General features: G+C 39.6%; 1 protein-coding gene across 3 annotated transcripts in view; it reads left to right on the forward strand.

Moving 5' to 3' along the window:
• The first annotated feature begins 713 nt into the window (after positions 1-713).
• The window catches only part of LOC115793622 (inactive dipeptidyl peptidase 10-like), a 75456-nt gene continuing 58203 nt past the window's right edge, over positions 714-17966 (forward strand). For all 3 annotated transcript variants that reach the window (XM_030748673.1, XM_030748668.1, XM_030748682.1), the window contains exons 1-3: positions 714-804; positions 13611-13725; positions 13946-14041. In XM_030748673.1, coding sequence (XP_030604533.1) covers positions 757-804; positions 13611-13725; positions 13946-14041 — 259 coding nt within the window. In that variant the 5' untranslated portion in view covers positions 714-756. The remainder of the gene's footprint in view (positions 805-13610; positions 13726-13945; positions 14042-17966) is intronic.

Genomic DNA, 17966 nt, shown 5'->3' on the forward strand with positions numbered 1-17966 from the left:
CAACCTTGAGCTAAAGTGCAGTAGTTATTTAAATATAAATAAGCATGACTTTGTAAAAGCAAAGAGCTTTTTTGTGTTTAAAGTAACAATATTTTGTGGTCTTGTGAATGTGGAGTACTGACTGAAGGACAAACTGGATTTCAGCACCATGGACAGCTCTACATAAACAGGCACCAGATGCTTGCATTTATTTTTTTAAACATAAACAGAGTTCATGAAAAATGTCATCATTATTGCCATATACTGAATCTGAAACCTGCTTAAACTGTGTTAAAGTTAAAGTGGTTTAGCTGTTGAATAAATATCAGTTTTAATTTTGAAAAAAAAAAACAGAGAAAAAAAAGAAAGTGGCTGAATGTAAAATAAACACATAGATATGTGGCCCCGAGAAACAATGGCTGATTAAAATCAAATCAAAACAAAACAACATAAAACATTAAAAATCCTGCATCATTGATAAATCATTAAATATTAAGTCATTATTAGTAGCCGATTTTTTTTTTTAGCAAGTAAAACAAAACAAAAAATTGCAAGTAAAACTAAGGAAAAAACAAGCAACACAAAAAAGTGACAAATGATCAAAGAAGTATATCCTGCGGTGCGGCCTTTATTTTGAAACTCGTGCCGGAACCTCGCGCTGATTGCTGGCAGCTTTGCGGTCGCGCCGCTAAATTGTCTCACCGGCAGGTTCGCGCTGTTATTACCGGGGAGAGGCGCTGCATTCAGGCTGAGAGACGAGACTGAAGCTCCGCTGCGATGACGGCCACCACCAAGAAGAAGCCCAAAGAGTCTCAGCAGGATGAGGTGGGAAGAAAACCAAGAAACAGAGAGAGAGAGATGTTTATTTTTATTTATTATTTTTATTTCCAGCTATCAGGAGGTAACGGAGATACGCTTCTGGTCAGCGTGATAGCCTGCAGTGAACAGGGACTCCGCGCTTTACTCGCTGCTTTAAATTAGAATTTAAAATGCAGCAAAGTGCAGTTAAATAAACGGTGCGTGTTTCTTTTTCTCTGATTTTTTTGTGCGTCCTCTCGCTGCAGATAAACACCAGAGTCTGTGGAAGTTTTCATGTCCGTTCAAGCAGCCCCCCCCCGTCAGTAATTTCTCCACTTTCCGTGGCCAAACTTCAGCCTCTGATCCTGCACCTGTCTCGGAGTTCAGGCTGTTTAATCTCACGCTGCGTGATGTGAGCCGCATCCCTGACACTCGCATCAAGTCGTTACCTGCCACACACCGAGACTGTGCCGAGAGAGCAGGCTGTCATGACTGTAATGCCCGCGGTGTAACTCCAACAGGTTGTCTGGGATCGTATCAATAATTGAGTGTGAGGAGGGGAAAAGGTCACTTTGTGTGTCGTTCTGGTAACTTTGAGTCCTCCTGTGTGGATGCTTTGCTTCTTAGTTGTTCATTTTTCCATTTCATATTGTTCCTTAAGTTTCCGGGGGTTGTTTAGCATCTTGCTGTTTTTTTTTTTTAGTTTCTTATATGTCTTAATCCGCTCGCTTTGCGCCTATTTGTGCGTGTTGCATTTTTGTAACAGTTTTTGTTGCTTCATGTCTCAGTTTGCGTTTCTATTTGCGTCTCTTTGCTTCTCACTTTGGTCATTTCTCTCACTTTATTGTGCACTCTGAGTGTCTTTGTACTAGTTTGGCATGTTGCTCGTCCTTTATACTGCTATGTGTCTCATTTTGTGTTTCATTGTCATCTTATTTCCACGTTGTAGTGATTTTGCGTCCCTCTCTCTCTTTTGTTATTACTTTGAGTCTTTTTATGGTAGTTTTTGCATCTTTGTGCTCTTGCTGTTTCCTATTTTAAAACACGTGTGTCTCTTTTTCTCATTTTTGGAGCTCGTGTGTTGCATTTGGACTCGTGGCTTATAATGGCTCGTGTCTAATTTTTGTGTCCCTTTGTGTCACATTCAGGCGGTTTTGCAGCTCATTTTTGATTTTCTGGAGTCTTGTGGTAGATCGCATTGTTTCCTAGTTTTCTGTAAATGTTGTGTGTCTTATTTGGTGTCTTAATGGGAGTTATTTTATTTGCCATTTGCCTCATCCAGAGTGTCATTTTGGTAATTTCTTTGTGTTAGCTTTGCATATTTGCCATTTATGAAAATCTTTCTGCCTAATTTTTTTGTCTCTTTGTGCTTGTCTTTGCATTTTGGTCTCATTTTTGTCCCTTTAGCTCCTATTTTAGTCATTTTGTACATCTTTTATCTTTCTTTTTCTCATTTATAGCTGTTTTGTGTCTCATGTAGCATCTAATTTTGGTCATTTTTAACAGTTTTGTGGTTGCTTTTTTTTTTAGTATTTTTTTCCCCACACTTTGTGTTTCCTTGTGGTCTTTTTTGTTTCCCCTTTAGGTGGGTCTGCCTCTCACTGATTGTTTTGCACAGAGCCGTAACCAGGATTTAGAAATTTGTGAGGTCTAGAATTTGTCTCATATTCAAGGTGTTGCACCTGTGAGCCACTGATCAGTAGACAAGGCTATAAATGCACCTCAGAGGAGACAAGAGCTGCAATGCAATCAAAACCAGAAATTTTGAGGACTTTATTTTGTACAGGGTCCCTCTTTTGCAGGAGCAACTGTGTATATATTAAGATCAAAATAGCAAAATACAGAATTTTATTGCTTCACTTAAAATGAAGAAAGCAGGAGGGGAAAAGTTACTTCCTGGTTGGCTCTGGCCCTGCTGTGCGTCTGATTCACTCCTCCTGTGTAAACCAACCAGTTATCATTTCTCATGAGTCATGCATCAGCCTAACCCCCCAAAAGACAACCCAGTCAGAGGCAGTGTAGGGTGGGCCATAATGTTGTAGAATACAAGTCTTTTCAAAGTAAAAGCCACCTAGAGCGTCTCACTGATTCCTGCCAGTTTTTACTGCCTTGTTTTGGAGGAAAATTACCGAGGTCCAGACCTCGGTGACCTCATAGCTGACAGGCCTTATCTCATGATCGTATTTGATTTTGCATTGTTCTAGGTTTTACGGTGGCCGGTTTGTGTCCTTGTGGTGATAGTTTTTGCTATTTTAATTGTTTTGTGTCTTGTTTTGTTTTAGATTATAGTGATTTTTTTTTGTCTCATTTTGGTTGCTTTGATCTGTTTTGCATCTTTGCAATCTCCATATTCATACTTTGGGGATTATATGACTTACAGCGTGACTTCAAGGAAATATTCAACACTTCCACTGGGAGCATGTTTTTCTGTGTTGTACCAGTATATAAAGGATTATTTGGGGAAAATGTCTCCTCTGTACCACCTTGTAATACCCCACATATTGCACATATTTAAATAAGCTGTCACCCACCCCTTCTGTATTCTAAATATACTGGAACTCCCACTCTATGGACTTCCTGTTTCATAGTTGGTGAAATATGTTTACCCCACAAAATGTATATATTTTTATGGGCTTCTGATCCATAGCACCTCATTGATCTGGCTTGCGAGAGCCCCTTTGTGTTTCATTTTTGGTCATTTTAGATCTTGTGGTGATTTTGGATATTCACAAAGTACTGTTTAGAGCCCAGCCAATGTATGATTTTTAAGACTGATATAGATACCGATGTCTATATCGGTATCTATATCAGATATCAGATGTCTATACCAATATTTGGTGATATCTGATATTCTCATATATTTATATAAAACATAAACAGATTTCCATAATGTTTGTTATGTGCAGTTATTTGTTTCTTTGCTTACTTCTGCCCAACTCGAACCAGCTGGTTGTTTATGGAGTTCAAATCCCTGTTGCCAGCAGGGAAATTGCACAGTGCCCTCTGGTGGACAAACTATGCAACATCAACATGCATAACATGTTTGAAGGCTGTTTCGCCCTTTTTTTTTTTTTTTTTTTTCTCTTTGTTTATCAGCTGTTAGAATGCTGGCCAATACTGATTAATCGGTTGGCTCTAATGCTGTTTTTCATTTTAAGAGTACGTATCCCATTTTTTTTCTTTGTGGTTGTTTTACTCCATTGTGATTCTTATTTTCTTTTTTTCCTGTTTTTTTTTTTTTTTTTTTTTGCTTTGTCTTATTTTGTGTCATCATTTTGTTCGATTGCATCTTAGAAAGGTTGTTTGGCATCTTTGAAGTCATTTTTTGTTTTTGCATCTTTTTCTGGTTCTGTTCCAGACTTCATGCACACTCTGCAATCGTCTTCCACCAAATTAAATCTTGAGTTTATTTTGGGTTTTAAAGTTAATCTTTATTTATTCTCAATGATTCAAGGTCTGCTTTGCAAGAGACACCAGAGAATTAAACACACAAAAGGCTGCAGCTAAGAGATATGTGCATAAGAACTGATTGTTTTGTCTTTAAAACATCATTAAACTGTGAAAAAAAAAAATCAAAATTTTTCTGTGCAAGAATCTCTTTGTCTAACCTCAAATTGAAAGCCTCAAAGCATTTGATTTACTACAATGGAAGAGAAGGACAAGCAGCTAAAGATCGATTTGAGAACCTTTTTTGGGCATTTTTAACTTGAAAAAGGACTCAAATGTCAAATCAGTTGACACGGCTTGGATTGATTTTATTCATGGATTAAATGACTAAGCACTTACTCTGCATACAAACTAGGACACAATAGGAAAATGTAACTGTGAAAAGCCATTTAAGTCTTTACAGATACATCAATTACTTGGATATAATCACATTAGTGAGTTTAACTTAGTCTTATCCTGCGTCTTTTCATTTTATCGTCTGTTTTTACTTTTTTGATGCCCATTCTTCTTTTATGGCATAAAAAGTGGCCTCGCTTTTTGTCTCTGGGGTCATGCCCCGCAGCACGCGGGGCATGGTTAGAAATTTTAGCTTTGAATTTGTGTTCAGTCGCAGTGTGACCCAGTGAAAGCCTTTGTCTGGAGAGTCATCATCTCGGCCTTCGGCAGGTTTGGTTTGTCGATGTGTTTCTGTGCGTCTATCCCTTTAACTCTCCTCTGCACACAAACACAGACGCACACGCTTTGATTTGCTTGCCTGCTTTACTTCCCACTGAAGGGAGTTTGATCAACAGACTGTAGCAGTGAGCTGTGTCTGCTGAAGCACACACACGTACACACACACACACACACAGAGCATGCAGCGAATTAGCTGCGAGATGTTGAACTAAACTCGGAGAGGAGTCGCTGGCCCAGTGGTGTGCAAAGGAAGCTCTACTCACTGCTGAGTATGTGCGAGTTTTTCCTGCTTCATTAATTAAACAGTTTCACCTCCACAGCAGTGTATGTGATACAGATTGTTCTGGACACATCCGCAGCTTTTATATTCAGCCTCAGACAGATTTATTCAAAGTGGTATTATCATAATAATCCTTCAATTACCTAAAGTCAGTACCCTGCAGCAGTGGGCACGATATCACCAGAAAATGAAAGCATTGTGCACCATTCAAGATCTCAGATCTAATAAAAAAAAATTCAACTTAAATAGATAAAACTATGTCCCAACAAAATAAAAGCACCACTTGTGCAACTCTGATCCTTTCTCATTGAAGTCCAAACAGTTTTTACAAGTCTTAGATCTGTTCAATCCTCACATGGCGTATATCTTATTCAACTGTGTGTTCAACTGGCAACTGTGACACTAGGTTTACGCTTTGCATCACACAGTTGCTGCAGATTTGTCAGCTGCACATCCATTATCTGAATCTCCAGTTCCTCCACATTCCAAAGCTGCTCTATTGGATTGAGATCTGGTGACTGTTGACCATGTTTTATCCTTCATTTTGACTATAAAAGGGGCATAATGTACAAAATGAGTATCATGTTGCCTTCAGTAATACTTGAAACTAACCATGGGGATTATAAATTCAGCAAGAGAAACAACAAAGGGTCATTATTCCCATGGACTTGTAGACAGTCTGTTTTGCTATCTGAGGAGTTACTCCCTGTTGGCAATTAGAAAGAATGCAGGTTCAGTGTGGCTTCACTTTAAATACAGTCTAGAACTCATTACTACCCAGGGCTGCAGTTTTTGTTGCACTGTCAGCTCCCCGGGAAAGATGACATTTTGGAAAACCAGCTGGGTCAGGCAGTATTTTTATCTAGATGATGAAAGTTTTTATGTTGACTGTGTCAGAATAAACTCACATAACTTGACTGAACATTGCACAACCACAAGGAGGGGAGGTTGTCAGTAATAGCAGTGCTACCATTATTCACACTAAGAGAGTCTTATTGCTTCTAGACAAGTTGATTAGTCTCAGTTTTAACCTTAACATTTAATCAGTCATTGCTGGAGGCCCAACAGTGCTGCAGCAGACACTAACACGCAAGTGACCTGAGCTTTTCTTTTTAGCCACAACTTTCTGAAGGCAAGTAATGCACAAAGTTCCTGTGCCAGCTGGCTCACTAAACCCAAATTCTTTCAAGAGTTTCCTATTTATTTATTTATTTGTTTCAGTAGTCACAGTGTGTCTGTGTAGGTTCTAAGTCATCCAGGTCATAGTAGTCTCTGGAGCTTGAAAAAAGCAAGACGTGGTCACAGTGGTTTGAATCCTATCTGTCTGATAGACTATAATTTGCACATGTAAATGGGGGGTCTTCTTCACACACAGCAGTTAGTCACAGATTTCCACAAGGTTCTGTGCTGGGACCAAAATTATTTGCATTATACATGCTTCCCTTAGGTAATATAGCATAGAAAGCATAGCATACAATTTTATTGCTATGCAGATGATACCCAGCTTTATCTATCCATGAAGTCAGATGACACACATTAATTGGTTAAACAGTAATTATGAGTGCAACATCCTTTTTTCTATTAAATAACCTCAAAAAATTACTGACTGTATTTTTAAGATTAAGCTTAAAAGTTTCCCTTTTGATTAACCTCATTGTTACGGCTCAATCAGGTGACCCTGAACTCTCCCTTAGTTATGCTACTACAGGCTTAGGCTGCTGGGGGCCTCACATCATGCACTGAGCATTTCTTCTTCACTCATCTCTTTTCACACTCTGTGTGTTTTTACACCACTCTGTATTTAATCATTAATTATTATTAATCTCTGGCTCGCTTCCACAGCATATGTTTTGTCCTGGTTCTCTCCCCTCACCCCCAACCAGTCACAGCAGATGACTGCCCCTCCCTGAGCCTGGTTCTGCTGGAGGTTTCTTCCTGTTAAAAGGGAGTTTTTCCTTCCCACTCTTGAGTGATTGCTGGGGTTTCTTTCAATATTGTAGGGTCTTACAATATAAAGCACCTTGACGTGACTTTTGTCGTGAATTGGCATTATATAAATAAAATAGAATTGAATTGATTTGAATTATCATATTTCACAGCTCGCTGAGCTCAGCTAACGGTTCACCAGTGGAGAATGCCCTTTGGTTTTTTGTGCAGTGTACAGCACATAATCTCAATACAACATTTCCTTATCAGTTTAATGGAGAGAGGAGTGTCTTCTTTTGTTGAAAAATCATACCACTAGGATTTCTAAATACCCTTATATACAGTAAAACCATATTACTGCCCAAGTGGTCTTGTTTTAGAAGGACAGCAGTAGATAAACTACATATCACAGCTTACTTGGCATTTTTCTCTTGGTCAAGTTGCACAATATCTTTGGGGGAATTTGATAGTTTGTGTTTCCAAACCCATTTGACTTGGTATCACAGTAGGTATTGCCATCATTACAGATGGAAATGATGGTAATAAAGTCATTTTTATGAATACTTCAACAGTAAAAATATGCATGATTTCAATATGTTGTAAATCTTAACAGGGATCCATATTTGAGAGTTTTCTTTCAGTGTTTGTTATAGTAGAGTCTATGCTTGTAATGGTTTTGTTGATGTGTGGGCTCAAACTGGCAGAGGCAGGGTTATAAAGGTGTTTCTGGTCGATTGTTAAGGCCTTTGCCTTAATCCCTTAAGCCCTCGGCTATTTTCTGAAATTTCCACCTAAAAAAAAAACACACCTCTCCAAATTCAGTCAGTAACAGCTCCACAGCTGTGAGGCCAAAATGAACAACCCTGGGCTCTATCGATCAGTGGCACTTGAGAGAATTTAGAAATTCAGTAAGTCTCTTTGTCTCTGTCGCCAGATCAGAATGTGATTTGAAAAAGTCAGTTTACCAAACAAACACTGGACACTGTTGGGAGACTCAAGTGAGGTTTTTTTTACATGTAGCACGCAGCATGAAACTGCTACTACTATAACAAAATAGCCCGAAGAGAGGCAGTTTGCACTGTATCACAGATTTTGCCTCTCTGTAAGAAATGTGAAAACCTGCAGGATATGAAAATCTGCAAAGCAGAGGTAAGAATTCTGAATCCTTCCAGTTTATAACAGCTTGCAGCCATTAGCATCTGCATTTTACTTCAACTTGGATCTTCAGCAATTCTAGAGGTGAAAGCCATCTTTTCTGGATTTCTGTTGTGATTAATCTGTAGCAATGTAACTATAAACCCAGCCAATATACAGAGCTTAAAATGGAGCATCTACTGAAAGAATAACTAACAGTGTAATGTAGACTGTGTAACATTTGGGTGGAGTCCTGTTTATTTAACATTTGATCAGTAATGAATTGATGATCTTTGATGTCCACTTCTTAGGGCAGGGGTGGGCAACTCCAGGCCTCGAGGGCCAGTGTCCTGCAGGTTTTAGATGTGTTCTTGATCCAACACACCTGAATCACATATAGAAGTCATTAGCAGGACTCTGGAGAACTTGACTGCATACTGAGGAGGTAATTCAGCCATTTGATTCAGGTGTGTTGGATCAGGGACACATCTAAAATCTGCAGGACACCGGCCCTCGAAGCCTGGAGTTGCCCACCCCTGTCTTAGGGTGTACTAACACTGGGCATGATTGCTTGTATTGTGCTGGAGAACGACACCCCACCCCCACCCCCCTTCTCCCAAGCTGTCCTGTCTTCACACTGTGCTGAAAGATGTTGACCTGTCTCAGCATCTCGGCTCCTCTCTGTCATGCTTGCTTTCTCTTGAAAAGCCCATCAGCAGAACACAAGGTTCGTGATTTTATGCCTTTTGTGGCTTATTTCAACAAGCAGCGACACTCTGTTCTCTCATATGTGTTATAGATATGCTGTTTACTTAGCATGCGATGATCACACTAGTCAAACGAACTGGACTTTGGAGGTCAAGTGTGCTCGGGCATGGTACCGATTGCTCAGAGTGACTATTGCATCAGGCCTATTTTATACTTCTGTGTTGAATCTGTGTTGAGCTTACAACATGCCCTACACAAATAGCTGCTGCCAGTATTTATACTATGTGGTGTGCCAGTGTTGAGAAGAGTGAGGCCAAATCTCCTCCACAAAGATGTGAGAGACTGATAAAGTCATACAGAAAACAGTTACTTCAACTTATTGCTGCTAAAGGTGGTTCCACAAGCTGCTGAATCATGGGGTGTACTTAGTTCTTTTGCAGGACTGAGCAGATAAACTGACTACAAGCTACTGCTGATTTATATGCTGCTTCTGCTCACATGCTAATGTTGCTGAGATATTGCCCAGAATATTGAAAAAGTTTACTAAAAGTACAGCTTGGCCAAATTATCTTTATTAACTATATTTTGCATTTATTTGAAAGGCACTCTAATTCCTTTGGCCATTTAAGAGACCGCAACCGCAACATTTCAAATGGAATCATATTGAATATTTAAACAGTCCAATATGACTGTGCATATTACTGAATTGGTGATCTTTGATATCCGCCCAGGAAACTTCTTCAGAGGCAGTTTTTCAAGTTTGAGGTCAGAGACTAAGTGTTTGTTTGAAGCTGCAAATTTAAACATGTTTCCCATCTTCTGCTTGTCTGATGATTGGTGGTAATTAGAAACCAAAGGGCTATTTCAAATGAAGATTGTCAGGATTCTTAACAAGTGAAAAGAAACATGAGCTTTCAGCTCACCTCTCCAGCTCTGCAGAGGGGAGAAGGACTGCTGGAAAACATGCAGTTTGATGTGTTTGATGTACGAACAAGGCTTCACGCCGTCTTCCCTTTATGCTTCTCTCTCTCAAGCTCAGAAGAAAGACCATTTAGTCAGCATGTGACAGCTTCCTATTACAGTCCCCTGCAGTGTCTCTGCTGGAAACATCCGAGCGCTCGTCCACAGCCGTCTTCCAGCCCAATGCGAGGTTAAATAAAAGCCCCACTTGCATCATTTCTTTCTCATCTTTTCTCTGTCTTGTCAAAGTCTTGGCTGCAGGTTCAAATTTCATCATTGGAAGCTGGAATGAGAAATGATGTAAGCTGGTAGCTTCTTGAAAAGTTACAGTTTGTTTGTCTTGGAATCCTTAAGCAAAGTTTCAACCTAAGAGCAGAACATGTAAAAGAGCTCAGATTTACCACTGTAGCTTCGACTCGGTGGATAATCACTGTTCTGTCTAGACAACAGGAGTGTCATATGACTGTAAAAGTAAAAAACATCAATGCAGATTGATGGACGCTGGAGATGAATGCTGACAAGTCTGCTGTACACTTATATCTCACTTCCATTGAAAATAGTGAATTCCTTCTAATGTTTTCTAAATGAGTGCAGGCAGTGGGAGGAATAAAGGGATTGGTCGTCCTGTGGTATAATTTTACAACCTGATCCATGTTGTGTGACGCTTGCCTTTATTTATGTTTTTAGTCAGTAATGTTATTCTGAAAAGGAGGCATTCATATAAAATCAGCGCTAAACCCACTAGATACAAATTTTTCAAGACAGCAATCAACACTGAGTTACACTAATTAGTATTCCTAAGGTATTCCTCTTCATTTCCAAGTATTGTGGAAGATCTGGACCACTGCTCTGCTTTGAATATCAGTGTTTGCCTTGTGTGATCTATCCTGGTGAAAAGCCACACAATCAATCTTCTTCTTTCAGCTGCTCCCTTCAGGGGTCGCCATAGCAGATCATCTGCATCTCACCCTATCCCAGCATCCTCCTCTGCCACACCAACCCTCTACATGTCCTCCTTCACTACATCCATGAAGCTCCTCTGTGCTCTTCCTCTTTTCCTCCTGCCTGGCAGCTCCATCTTCAGCATCCTTTGTCCGATATATCCACTAGCCCTCCTCTGCATATGTCCAAACCATCTCCAGCTGAGCCGTCCTTCTGATATCCTCATTTCTAATCTTGTCCATCTTCATCATTTAGTATCTTCAGCTCTGCCTCCTCCAGCTCAGCCTCCTGTCTTTTTGTCAGTGCCTCCGTTTGCAAATCATACATCACAGCAGGTCTCACAGACACAGTCGCAAAATAACAAAAAAAAAGTCACAGAATCAGTGAACGTGCAAATGATTTTCATTTCTAAATCTCGACTACAGGATATAAGAGGGGTCACACTCACACTCACACTAGTCAGTCACAGCACAGCTATAAAAAGGATGAAGCTTTGGTAGGTTTGGTCGAGTTGCAGGTGAGGAATTTTTCAGAACAGCTTCAGCACCATGAGTTCGATGGTTTTTTTTTGTTTTTCTTTTACAAATCTCACTCCGGCCCCGTGATGAAGACAAGGAGACTTATTGTATTTCTAAGTTCTCCCTGGTGTCTCAGATCTGTAGAGCCTGAGGCTGTTCATTATGGCCTCACAGTTGTGGAGCTCCTACTGACTGAAGTTATATATTTTTTTTTCCTGGTTGAAATAAAATTTTTAAAAAGTAGGAAATCCTCAGGGAGCTAAACTTTACTCTCGAAAGAAGAATCTGAAAACTTGCTGCTGTATCAAACTCAAAGAAAAAACAAGGAGTCGAGCCATCATGTGCATCGATCAGCTTCAGTGCTCCAGGAAGTATTAGAGTTTCAGGGGTTTTTTTTATTGCAATTTTGTGTCATACAGTCACAAATTCATATGAATTTAAAAAGTAAATGAAATTGGGAGATCTCATCTTGATGCTCTAAAGCAAAAATCTGGATCCAGGGGCTCAATTCATGGATGTCTGCTCTTGTTTGATCTTTTTAAGATGGTGATTTGAGCATGCTGTCAAACGTGTCCCTCCCAGACCTCCCATAGGTGTAAAACTGCATTAAGATGTGGTCACTGTGAAGGCCATAGCAGTGAGCCCCTCTGTCACTCTGAAAGATTCAAATAAAGGGAATCAATCAAAAGAACTTGATTTGCAATAATCCTCCCCTCTACGAGGGCAACTGACCCAAAATCAGATCAGCAAAGTGCTCCACACAGTAAAACAGAGCCAGCAGATTCCTTTAATGTAGGGAGTAAAGAATCTTTGTTTTTCCTTCAATTTGTCATAATTTATTCATAGTGAAGGTGCCAAGTTTAAACATTCATTGACAAGCACCAACGTTTGGGATAAACTGTTATTTTGTCAGAGAAGAACACAATTTTTGTAGTTTTGCTTCTCAACACCACCACAGCAGATCTTAAACCAATCGAGATGTGAATGAAGTGCAGCCTCTGAGCTTAAATCAAGTGGTTTGATGACATTTTTGCATTACCTGTTTAAAATATGAGGGTTGTTTTTAATGCTTAGATGAAAATTATTTGCAGTGACTGCTTGAACCGAATGCTGTGCTTCCTCTCTTCAAATGTTGTGCCAGGCCTTTACTTTGTTTGTGGGTCTGTGTGCCTTTAGTTTTGTCTTTAATAGCTGAAAAGCTGCTTGGAAAAGGTTGAGATCAGAGAACTGACTTGGCCATTAAATAATTTCTTTGCCTTGAGAAACATTCGGGTTGTTTTTGCAGTTTGCTTTGTGTCCTGATCCATTTGTCTGATCAGTTTTGCAGCGTTTGGCTGAATCTGAGCAGAGAGTACAGCTCTGTACACTTCACAATTCATCCTGTTAGCAGTCGCTTTATCAATAAATACTAGTGACCCGGTTCCACTGGCGACCATACATGTCATAACATCGCCTCCATCATGTTTGACAAATGATGTGGTCTGCTTCAGATCATGAGCTGTTTCTCTCCTTCTCCATATTTTTCTCTTCCCATCATTCCGGTAGAAGATCACCTGCGTCGGCTCTTTAAGAGGTTTCTGGAAAAGTCTAATCTGACCTTCCTGTTCTTAAGCGTAACCTGTGGTTTGCACCTTGTTGTAAACCCTGCACTTCAATCACATGGAGACAAAACTACAAAAAGTGTCTTTGTTGAACAAATTATCTACTTGATTGTAATAAGTGAAGAGTTGTTTCTTGTATTGGATGTGGAAGAAACCTGAACAATCTGTGAAAAAGAGAGAAAAAGAGAGGCTTGTGAGGAGCTCCAGGAGAAACCACTAATTGGTCCATAGTGCCTCCAACTCACAATGAGCAGCCAGATGGTGCCAGATATCACAAGACACCTTCACAGGTCTTGTAGAGCCCATTTCTTTGTAAGTCAGAGCTGTTTTGGAGCGGCACGAATGACCGAGCATTTGAACCAGAGTGCCAGACTGATATTTTAGTGTCAGCGCCTTAAAAAGTGGCTTTTCTTTTTTGGTATGGAAGCAGTTGTACATAAACTCAAATTCAAACTCAGCCCAACACCTCGGGGATGAAGTGCAAACCAGACCACATCACAAAACATCACTTTTGGCTGAATGAGAGCAAATCCCACAGCGCACATAGAGGCTGTTTAGGGCTGCAGATTAATAGTTACAGTGTTGGAGTGACTCGCACGTTTCTGTTGATTAGTTTGTGTTTGTGGCTTTCTGTCTTTGCAGGAGTTTGTGGATGTGAGCCCTCCGCAGAGAAACTGGAAGGGCATTGCCATCTCTTTGCTGGTGATCGTGGTGGTCTGCTCGCTCATCACCATGTCTGTAGTCGTCCTCACACCCGGTATGTCAGCCTGTGGAGAGAGAGGAGCACTGATGACACTTCTTCATCAGTTATTTTAGCTTTCTGAACCATGCAAACATGTGTTTTTGAGAAGTAGAAATATTTTTTACATGAAGGTGCTTTATAACACCTTTATAATAGGAATGATTTTTAAGAATTAAAATCTCTAGTGATAAATCTGTGTCAGTAACCTGGATTTCACTGAGTCATTGTTTTCCAGCTGAGCTTCCGGGCAGCAGCAAGTCCAGGCTGACTGTGGCAGATCTGTACAAACCCGAGTTCAGCGCTCACAACCCAGAGGCCAAGTGGATTAGCGGTGAGTACAGTGTGTTCACCTCACGTTTCATGAAAAAAATCTCAGGTAAACAAAGCTGTGTGCTGCTGAATATCTCAAGCCTGAGTGAAGTGACTGTTGTTGTGGTTTTGTGTTATATTAATAAAACTGAATTGAACCGAATTTCATTCACAGCACTTTTTGACCGTTGATTTCCACTGCGATCATTAGCTGCTGTGGAGCTTTTAATTTACTCAATTTTCCGTATATTAGCCGTGGAGCTCTCTGAAAACATTTTTAATTAGTTTTTCATGCAGTAAAGATCCCACCCACCCACATAATGGGATAATGGAGCCTTGTTACAATGTCAGTAACTTTTTGTCTTTATTATTGGAAATAAAAAAAATTATAGGTGCCAATTATTACAGAATCATTTTAGCATCTGTGGCTTTTATTTGACTTTGATGCAGAGGAGTACCATAATAGGAAGTCACATTTTAACTGTGAACCAAGATCACGAGGTAAAGCCTCTGCAGAGGGAGGTGAAGATGATGTAGCTCAGGAAGCCGGGGAGGAGGCGAGGACGATGTGTGAGGAACGCGACATGTGATGTAACACGGGAGAATAAAACAGTGCGACTGTGTGCAAACAGCACAGAGGAAATCTTTGTGAATCAGTTCTTTAGCTGCTCATGTACAGCTGCATCTAGTTTTTGGCACAGTTTCTGTCACTCAGAGGACATTTTTAGAGGTAAACGTTTAAAGCTGGTTGCCTTAAATATTTGAAGAGGAATCATTTTAGTGAAGCCATCATAAATTAACTTATATTTTAGTCTAATTAAAGAACAAAAATTAAAAGTTAGGAAAGGAAGTTCATGCAAAAAAGTTAAATTATAAATATTAAATATTATTGTTTTCTTCCTTTTTATTTCCTAATTATTAAGGAAGTTATCATTTATTTCCATTTTGGTGTATATTGTTCTATTGCTATATTTGTACTGTACTTGTTTTTTTTTTTCTTTCTTTTTTTTTGGCTAAATAAAATAAAGACAGTAAAATGTAATTTTTTTTTATATAAAATAACCATCCGTCCAGTTCTGCTTATCCAGTTCAGGGTTGCAGGGGGCTGGAGCCAATCTAAGCTGTCACAAACCACTAACTGCTGCACTGCTGTGCTGGTTAGTGTTTATTATTATAAATTTTTTACATCTTTTTCAATTAAAGCAATTTTTACTTAATGTTCTTTTATTATATGGATTAATTATTATATTAAAAGATTAACTAAATCAATTTCTACATTAAACTAAATTAAAATAAATCCACTATAAACTCAAATTAAATTGGAGTTCATTTTAAATAACATTTATATTTGCATTGGGTGCACAGTCATAATATGTAATATGTGAATGCTGCTGTAGCTTTTTCACTGGCTGCTCCCATCTGTTGATGTTTAGCTGCTAAGCGCTCCGCTGCACTCACCAGCGAGGCTCTAACTGTGTCTGCTAGCTGTTTTCTGGGCAGCAGGTAACATATCGGTGAGCTTTTAGAGCTTTTTCCTATAAGCACAACTTCCAGCTGCAGTTGAAATATTGTGCTGCTATTGCTGGTTGTGGCTCAAAAAACCCAAAATGGAGCACCTTTGTTTATATTAATTAAACAGTCATTAAATTATTGCTGGTTTAAAGGACACATATTATACTTTTCATCACTTCCTGTCATATATGTACTGTTACACTGGTGGATGTTCATATAAATATGGCCAAAGTCTATGTACAAATAATCTCTGTGAGCCAAAGTCCAGACTTTCAACTGCTATAAACACCCCGTTATTTCTAGTCTCGAGGCAGTGTGATGTCATTGAGAGCAGTTATGACTCATATGGTCATCTCCGGTACAGAAGCTCCACCCGCCTACACTTCAAATCTATTGTTTTTAAAGGGCAGCCAATCACGGGGAATGTTGTTTTAAAGGGAGGGTACAGTCCCGTCGCCAGATCTCAGTCTTAAGGGGGGCTTATGAAATCCAACAGGGGGGCACCACTATTATTAGCTTGATTAGTGATTTGGCTTGGGTGGGTGGGCGGGCCAGGGCGGGCCCAAGCGTATCAGTGGGCGGGCACATAGCGACGGGTCTGGGAGGGTAGATGGCTAAAATAGCTTGTTTCAGGCAGATGGTGAACTAAGGTGCACCACCAGGGCCCAGTGTAGGATAAATAAGGATTAGTTTGGCCTGTGATTCATGTGCAGCTACTTCAGTAAATCCTAAGCACAGATTCATGGAGCTGAAAATGAGCCCAGTAGATCCACTTGAAGGTTAGAGAGGTGTAGTGGTTAGTTAATAATAATCTAACCCCTTTTTATCTAACCAGGACAATTATATTCTTCTAAAGTTGAAAACATAAACACATTTCTGTTATAGCTCCAGAGCTGGTTGGTGTAGATTAGTGAACTGGTGAGTATTTAATAAAGTATTTTCCAGATAAATTAATCTAACCACAGGACGGACACTTTCCTCCTACCAGGGGAGAAAAGCCCAGTTGAGAGAGCCGTGGGTAAAAAGTTCAGAGCTCTGTGGGAAATGCATTAGCAGGAAATGAGAATCTCTCCACCTGAGGTTTCATTACAGACTCCAAACATTTGTCAGTGAACAGAGGGGGTCTGTAATCATTCAGTTTTCATGATAATTAGTTTAGTTTTAATATCCCCTCTTTGACGAACTTGTGGTTCATTTATTCTCACCGAACTGCCTCAAGCTTCTCTAACTTTCACCATTTACATACTTTGTGAATCACTCTTTTTAGCATTTTTTTTTTTTTTTTGTGAATTCTGTCCCCGATTTTATTTAAAATTTGTCTGCCGCTGTATAAACACATACGCTATCTGAAGTGACTCCTGCTAACCTGCATATCCAAACACAGATGGCTTCTCTGTGTTAGAGCTCAACAGCCTGCAGTGACTCACCGTAAACATCCACCAACCTTGTGATAAACTATGGTTGAGGAATAATAATGACTATAATTGTAAAAAGCCAGAAAAAGTCATAGAAGGTGATCACTGTTCATAATGACAGGGCGAGTTTATGCACGTGCTTGCTGTCGCTAAGTTGTTAAAACTACAGGGATTTTTACACGTCTGTGAATCAGAGTTCCTGTTTATATACAAGAAGCGTTTAAATTGTCTTATGACCTGATCTTCATGACGAGGGCGTCACAGTGTCGCGTGGAATCAAATAATTAGTAAAGCCCAAGTCAAAACTTAAAAGACACAATGACATTATTAAACAAAACACCCAACCTTAAAGAGAAGCTAAACCAGAAGATATAAACTAAAACTCAAAATGACAACGGGCGCAGGTCACGAGACTCTTTCGCGTCATTTCTTTTTCTTTTTGTTGCTTTCTTGTGTTATTTTTTTTTGGAATCCTGAACTTGTCAGAAAAGAGTGGATTTTGAAGCAGTGGCTCATTTACACATGCTGGTCATAAATATCATGGAAAAGTTGATTTATTTCAGTAATTCCATTCAAAAAGTGAAACTTGCATATTATATTCATTCATTACACACAGACTGATATATTTCATGTTTATTTCTTTTAATTTGGATCATTTTAACTGACAACTAACGAAAACCCCGAATTCAGTATCTCAGAAAATTTGAATATTACTTAAGACCAATACAAAAAAAGGATTTTTAGAAATGTTGGCCAACTGAAAATTATGAACATGAAAAGTATGAGCATGTACAGCACTCAGTACTTAGTTGGGGCTCCTTTTGCCTGGATTACTGCAGCAATGCGGCGTGGCATGGAGTCGATCAGTCTGTGGCACTGCTCAGGTGTTATGAGAGCCCAGGTTGCTCTGATAGTGGCCTTCAGCTCTTCTGAATTGTTGGGTCTGGTGTATCGCATCTTCCTCTTCACAATAGCCCACAGATTTTCTATGGGGTTAAGGTCAGGCGAGTTTGCTGGCCA

The sequence above is a fragment of the Archocentrus centrarchus genome, chromosome 2, assembly GCF_007364275.1.
Source record: "Archocentrus centrarchus isolate MPI-CPG fArcCen1 chromosome 2, fArcCen1, whole genome shotgun sequence".
Taxonomy (NCBI): Eukaryota; Metazoa; Chordata; class Actinopteri; order Cichliformes; family Cichlidae; genus Archocentrus; species Archocentrus centrarchus.